The 8,049-nt window shown below is 34.2% G+C and overlaps 1 protein-coding gene across 1 annotated transcript in view; it reads left to right on the forward strand.

Annotated features, from left to right (window-relative positions):
• The window catches only part of LOC113098384 (beta-arrestin-1), a 34,577-nt gene extending 27,348 nt beyond the window's left edge, over positions 1-7,229 (forward strand). Inside the window, exons 11-16 of the mRNA XM_026263422.1 lie at positions 66-203; positions 289-372; positions 2,435-2,458; positions 2,854-2,924; positions 4,150-4,201; positions 4,764-7,229. Of these exons, the coding sequence (XP_026119207.1) occupies positions 66-203; positions 289-372; positions 2,435-2,458; positions 2,854-2,924; positions 4,150-4,201; positions 4,764-4,875 (481 nt within the window). The 3' untranslated portion in view covers positions 4,876-7,229. The remainder of the gene's footprint in view (positions 1-65; positions 204-288; positions 373-2,434; positions 2,459-2,853; positions 2,925-4,149; positions 4,202-4,763) is intronic.
• Positions 7,230-8,049: the final 820 nt, after the last annotated feature.

Consider the following 8,049-nt stretch of genomic DNA (forward strand, 5'->3'; position numbering starts at 1 on the left):
TAAACACTCAACTTACACACAACTTTACATCCCATTAATTACTCTCTGCCTTGTTCCTGTTCTAGTGATATCGTGGCCCCCAGTGCGACATTTTGTAAAGTATACACTCTCACACCTTTCCTCGCGAATAACCGAGAGAAACGTGGCTTGGCTCTGGATGGCAAACTCAAACACGAAGACACAAATTTAGCCTCAAGTACCTTGTAAGTACAGTCTCTCATTTGAAAGTGGATTGTGTTTATTCTAAGTTTTATTAACTCTCCTCTCTATGGCATTGTTTCTTAAAAGGTTAAGAGAGGGGGCCAATAAGGAAATTCTGGGCATCATTGTTTCTTATAAGGTGAAAGTGAAGCTGGTGGTGTCTCGTGGAGGGTACGTTTGCATTTTGCCCATCCTGTGTGGCGTGTGATGCTGGAATTTACTTTACAATAAGATTAAACAAATATCATCATGGCACTTTGCAACACCTTCTGACTCCCAACTTGTCACACACTGGTCAGGACCCCTTGGTATCACTTTGTAATGCACAGGGTACGGTACATCTTTAGCACTACTTTGTGATATGCAGGGTACTCCATTGCTTACAGTTGTTTGCCTTATGCATCAGACCAAGACACATTTAATGATTTTCATGCATTTGTAAAAATAGAAATTATTATATCTACATTGATACTTTCATAGATATTTTAAGCTCCTAACCTCTAAAGCTGCTCACTTCTCAACATTACAAAACACATAACAGGACAATAAAAGTACAGTCACAAGTATTCACTGCAAAAACTTACCAAAAATGTCAAAGTATCACAAACAAGTCATGTTGCCTTTGAAGTCTTCTGAAAACAAGATGTAACACAAAAGACATGGAATAATTCTGACAGTAGTTGTTCCTGCATGTTATATCCTGTGTTTTAGATTGACGTGTTTGGGTTTAGGTGCAGGAGTTGGATTATGTGCTCAAAAATGTCTTAATAGTGTAATGTAATGTAAATAAAATTACTGTGGGTGTTTAAATTGAAAACAGCCAGTGGTGTTCTGAAATGAGGAGGCAAAGTACTCCGTTTTTTTTTTTTTTTTTTTTGATCAATTGTAAATTCATGTCCTATAGAAGTCACATTTTCTCTTTTTTTCACATCTATATTTAAAAAAGAAAAAACTAACTAAATTCTATTTTAGATCGTATTTTTACATTATAAATGTAAACAATATTTTATTAAAGCCAAGTATGAATCTCATCAAGTTAGTGTTTTAAAGCATGTTTTATTTATTCCAAAATAATAACTCAAGACAGTAATAGTTTAAACAATATATTTTATATGTTCTTTTTCATATTCCTGTAGGGGGAAGTCATGGCCTAATGGTTATAGAATCGGACCTGTAACCCAAAGGTTGTGGGTTTGAGTCTCGTGCTGGCAGGGATTGTAGTTGGGGGGAGTGAATGTACAGTGCTCTTGTTCACCTTCAATACCACGACTGAGGTGCCCTTGATCAAGAAACCCAGGCCACTGCTCTGGGTGTGTGTGCACTTTGGATGTGCAAAATGATTAGCCATTATATAATTTTATCGTGACATGTCCTTCGCATCAGAATATTGATGGCAAAGGTTTACCCTGGCCTGCACATTAAAAAAATTATGCTAAAGTGGTACCCTGTTTGATAAAATCTCACCTGACCAGGTGTCAATATGTGACAAGTTGTGAGTGAGAAGACGTATATATTTTTTTTCAAAGCATTTGAACTGAATGTTTGGTGGACTATACATTTGACAAAACAAAAATAAAAAATAAATAAATAAAACCTATCCTAGCAACTGCATTGCAACATGCTATAAACATCCACAACTCCCTGGCATTGTAGAGTTTAGCAAAGGCAAGGACTGTTCACAAATCCTTTAAAAATCAAAATCTAGTTATCATTATCATTATAACTAGTCAAAAGGGGAATTTTAGACTTCACAAATGTCTTAACGGGGTCAAAATGAGCAGTATTGGATTTATTTGTTTTATTAAAAGAAAAAAATTCTGGGCTCATCTTTATTCTGGTTTTATCTCTTTACAGTGTAAAGAAAGATTTTTACTGTAGATAATTTTTTTTTATGTTATGTTTAGTTGTTCACTTCTCATGTACAATAAATGAACTCTTGAATTTAAAATAAATGATTATTTGTGTGGTAATGTTAGACATTTTAAACATTATAACTGTTTATGTAATGAGAGACTGTCAAAAACGTGGACACAAATGGTCTTTTGGATCATGACAAACTTTCATTCTGTTGTGCTTGACTTTTGGGATAAAGATAGACAGATAGTTAGTTAGACAGATGAATTTGACCCTCTTTAGTCATTCTAGGGTTACTTTGAAATGACTATGCTAAATCAATATGAAATGCTTATTATTGCAATACAGTAAGGTCATGTTTTATTTTAATTTTTCCCAGGCTGCTTGGAGATCTTGCCTCAAGGTAGTGTGATCTTTATGTTTATTCCTACCAGAAATTATCCTTTTTTTTATTGTGTGCAAATGTTTGACACCCTCCCCCTGAAACCAGATTAAGGCTTCTCCATAGTGGATTTCATTGACAAGGACTGACCATATATTAAAGAGTCTGTCTCACACGGCTGACTCCAGCCATTTGTGCACATTAGAGATTCTTATAAGTAGCCAAGCTTTTGACTAGAAGCAGAGACAGGCTCAGACACTTGATAAGATACCATGAATTACTGAACATTTGTGCTGATGCTTTTAGGCCCGTGGTTCCAGCACTCTGTTAGCATCTCATGAGTGATGGGATTGAGTTTATTTGGTTACCATGCCTCTTGGATGCCTTACTCTCATGATTTGCTTTTCCCTCTTCAGTGATGTTGCTGTTGAGCTCCCATTTACATTAATGCATCCCAAACCATTGGAGGAATCGATTTACAGAGATGGTATGTGCTAGATTGCCTTTTTATCTGCTTCCATATTGCTCTGGGTAACTAGTTTAAAGCCAGGATTTATTTTTAGCTTGAGATCAGTTACAGCACCTATAACCTAGACTTTCCTTTATGCATATTGAATAGTCTGGGCAAGTTAATGTGTTATTATCGCGTTAATGCATTAATTTATTAATGCCGACAATTATTTTAATCGCACGTTAATGCAGTTTTTTATTATTATGAAAGTCCGTTGCTAGCTGGCTCTGAATCCCATAAAGACAAAATCATGGGTCACAGGAGGGGTTGCTCCCGATCCAATTATTCAGGCTAAGCATCAACATTCACAAACCACTGTCAACAGTTTTTTTTAAATCTAAACAGAGAAGAATGCAACAAGCTCGAAATTATGACTTTATAAGTTGGAAATAGGAAGTTTCCGATAGCACGTGAAGACTGCAGAGAAGCGCTCTTGCTCAACACAGTGGAGTGAATTGTTTTGTTAACTTTGTGGTTTATTATTTTCAGTTGCATGGGACGCGGTAACACACGTCCCTCTCACAATATATTGCTTTACAGATCTATCACTTTTGCCACTCAGAGAGCAATCATGCAGCACGTATCAGAAGATCTGCAGTCCGGTGTAGTTAGCACAGTTATTCGTTTTTTTATAATAAACTATAAAATATTTTCTATAAAAACGTTAATGTCCGGCAGTGACATATGGCTTATATTATATTTAATTTAATTACATTAATGTTATAAGTTGAAATTTAGGCTACTATGTCAAAGGAACACTGCTGTAAAAAGCACCATATTTGTTTCAAGTGTTTGCAAACCTAATGTTATTACACCTTTGTTCATATAGCAGTAGGTCTATAAATATTTTTGATTAATCACGATTAAAAACATTTAATCATTACCCAGCACTAATATATATATATATATATATATATATATATATATATATATACACACACACACATATATATATGCACAGAAGGAATACACTGTCAGTACTTAATTCCTTGTGTACAAATATGTACAGAACTTTCAAAAGCTAAAAACTGATAAATAATGTTTTGTGGTTTTTTGATTGAATAGCTGGCATTTTAGTTGCAAAGAAATAAAAAAATAATGACCGTTTTGATGAATAAATACATTTTTGTGGAGACACCTTCGTAAAAGGGATTCTTTAAGAGTGCCAATCAATATTCTTTCTGCAACCTTCTTGTTTTAGCTTCAGAAAATGATGCCCCCATTGACACAAACCTCATTGAATTTGACACAAAGTAAGTGAAAGTCTTTCCATTGTGCAATTGGACTTTAACCTACTAAACTGCTTTGAGCCTTGTGGTAATATAGTTACATATAATTCTTATTTGTTTGTTTATGTATGTATATTTGTATGTATGCATGTACTTATGTATGTTTAATTCTTAGCAGGGCTGCAAAAATACTGTACAGTAAACTAGTAATATTGTAAAACTGTTTTCTTATTGAATACTTTAAAAAGTCATTTATAAATGTGATGCAAAGCTGAATTTTCAGCAAACATTATTCATCTTTAGTGTCACATGATCCTTCAGGAAATGTTTTAGATCACTGTTTTCAGCATCTCAGAACTGATAATGGTAAGAAATGTTTCTTGGACACCGAATTGGCGAAGGATCATGTTACACTGAAGACTGGAGTAATGATGCTGAAAATTCACTTTGTAGTGAAACCTATATAGGAATTGCAAGAAATTGTATGATCCTAGTTCAGATTCTATTCCACTAAAATTCCCTTTGTTTGATTTCTGCCAAAGCTAATTAAAGGAAGACACATATTTCTGTAATTGTTTGTCCTCAGTGACGATGACATCATCTTTGAGGACTTTGCTCGACAACGACTGATTGGGGCAAAAGATGACAAAGATGAAGACGAGGAGGGTGCCGATTCGCCCAAACTGAATGACAGATAGATATGCAGATTCCTGCAGAGTTTCCTGTGTTGTGATGATACAAGAGACCTTTTTGAGATAACCTGGAAAAATGGGACACCCTTTAACACACTCACAGTGGTGCAGTTTTTGTGTTCTTGTTCACATTTGTCTCTTCCATCCTGCAAGGGTGTACAGTAAAAACTTAAGTGTAGAAAATGTGAACTTGTCGTTGAAGCGATTAGAAGGTGAGATTTTAGTTGAAAGGTCGGCCGCTGAGTGCCTCGGATATTTGAGGCTCATTTAAGGTTGAGGCAATGGCTTCTCATCATAGCTAAATCAAACGTCAGTGGTAGCATGCCTTTGTTGTTGCTTTGTTTTATAGATTCTTCCTTTGATTAGAACAGAGGAAGAATTTAAGGACCGTGGCTTAGTATTGAACCATATTTAATGTATGGAATTAGTTATTTTAATGACTGTAAAAGGAACTGGATTTAATATGTTTATTATAAAAGCTGCCAAATTGAATCATCTTTGTAATGTCTCATGTCTCAACTGAGAGCTTTTGAATCAGTCATTGCATTGCAGTGCAGAGTCATTGAAAGTTTTCTTTCTTTCCACTTTTTGAAAGAAATGATATCTCAAAGTTATCTTACCTAACAAAAGTTCTGAATACACTACTGATAAAAAGACTATATGACACAATGCAACAACGACTTTTTTTCTCTCAACAATCTTCAACTATGTCTAAAAGTGGATTTATATGAAATGATTTAATTATAAACAATGTCTATATATAGGGGACTATATATTGCTATATGATATTTTTACATAAGAGAAGCTTCAAAACACCTGTGAATAGTCTACAAACTACAAACATTCTAGTTACACTATCCTGAATAAAGTATATGTATGCTTAAATCTGTCTCTTCTGTGGAACAGAAAAGAACTTTTCAAGAATGTACTGATATTTTCCCATTACAATCACAATTAATTGAGAGCTTTCAAGATTCAGTAAGGATTTAAAAGCTCCAGGGTATCATGAAAAATCCCTTTATCTTGTGCCATGTGCACACTGCATGAAATGTTCTGAATTAAAAGGGCTTGTGTGATTAAGAAATCAACATTTAAGTTGTTATTCATTAATAATCTGTCCAGTACCCTGGAACTTTATTTAATAATTAAATATTCGATTTTGTGAATAAGATCAGATGATTCAATGAAAAGATCAGACTCAAAAGAACAACTTGTTGAATTGAGAATCAGTTTAACTGTTTCTCTAACAGTTCAAGCTCAACTGTTTACTTCTGTCCTCTTTTTAAAGCTGCTTTACGGCAGAATTTTGTTTGCATTATCGAAAAACTATTTTATGGAGCCCCACACATGGCATACAGGAAAAAAAATATTAGGCTAAATGATGTGCACGATCTACTATTTCATTCCCACTATTTATAAATTGAGCACAATATTTAATAATTATTTCCCTTGATTTGCTAAATTGTGCACACGATTTATAAATCGTGATTACGAATTAGTAAATTGTGCACATGATTTAGCTAATCAAGGAAACAAATTAGCAAACAGAGGAAACAAAATAGTAATCATCTGCACGTTTTAGTACATCGAGGGAACAAATTAGTAAATCGTGCACACAGTTTATTTATTTTTTCTTGCATGTCATGTGCGGGGCTCCATACTATTTTCCTGTTTAGCACTGTAAAGCTGCTTCAACACAGTATGAATTGTATAAAGTGCTATATGAATAAATATGACTTGACTTCAGCACACTGACTCAAAATGAACCCTTTTATGATCATTTCTAGATGTTTTTCTCCATATGGTCATTTTTAAAGCTTGAAAGCTCCAGTCCGGCACATTCTTTCAATTTCTTTTGAGTTCCATGAAAGAAATTAAGTCGTGCAGGTTAAGAAACAAAATAACAAAATAATAAATAACAGAACAAATGATGACAGAATTTAGATTTTTGGGCAAACTATTAATTTAGAGGAGTTTGGACAAGAACAAAATTGTCCATAAAATATTTAGTCACATCCAGTAATTCTCTGAACTGGAGAGCTACCAAAACTAAAATACACTTCATTGGAAATGTAGCTGTTTATACATTGCAAAGATTATGTGCTTTCTATATGAATGAGGCCTTGACTTACTGCATGAAACATCAACAATTTCTATGTTTTGTGAATGAAACATTTTGTAAAAAAAAGAAAGAAGAAAAAACAAACAAAAACAAAAGAATGATTACATGAAAATTTATTGTTCAGTGAACTGATATAGCCTAATATAATTTTCATGTCTTTGATAACCACAATTATAAAATAAATAACTTGTCTATTGTCCTAAGGCAAGATGTGTCAATGATACTGTTGATTAACTGTAGGAAGAAATTACAATATATTAAATATACATTGTTGTTTATATCAAGTCTGTGTTTCTTCTTTATATTCTATGTATTTACATTTAATTTTACAGCAAGTGATACAAATTAGGTACAATGAACAATTCAAATGAAGACTTTGAACTATTTGAACACTTTGTGGTTAGAAACATCAATCTCACATACCTACATTGTGTCGACCCAGATCCGGCCCACATCTGGCACCCGTTGAAAGATCTGGCCCACATGTAGCATGGAATGATGGCCCTTGGGCGGACCATTCCTGTTTGCCAGATTTGAGCCACAAGCAGGCCATAGCAATGCCACAAGTCAGCCAAGAGTAAAGACATTAACCAGAACTGGACCTTATCTGAGCCACAAAATCTGTGTATATTAAATATGAAGTAATTTTAGCCTTAGTAAGCCTGTTAACAAGCAGAATCACTGAAGGAAAGAAGAGAACAGAAAAAGAGATGAGCAGAAACACAAGAACTACAACTGACTTCAGCCACAACCTTAGATGAAATAAACTGAAGATAAAAGAAGACATTACATTTCTCAAGCAGAGGAGGATTAAACAACTCCAGACTGACTTTGTTTCTGTTAGACATCTACAAACGTTTTTATTGAGAATTAACAGAGGTTTAACTCTAATGTGTTTCACCATAACAGTGATTAGCGTTTTCATTAGTTGGGCTCTTAACTCTTGTTATATATTTTGTCTATTTTTGGCCACTGTGACAGGGTGTTTGTTAAACACATTTGCAGTATCAACGAAAGCTAGAGTGACATGATATTAGGTGACGGCTGTTATCTGTTGA

Source organism: Carassius auratus, unplaced genomic scaffold (genome assembly GCF_003368295.1).
Source record: "Carassius auratus strain Wakin unplaced genomic scaffold, ASM336829v1 scaf_tig00216545, whole genome shotgun sequence".
NCBI lineage: Eukaryota > Metazoa > Chordata > Actinopteri > Cypriniformes > Cyprinidae > Carassius > Carassius auratus.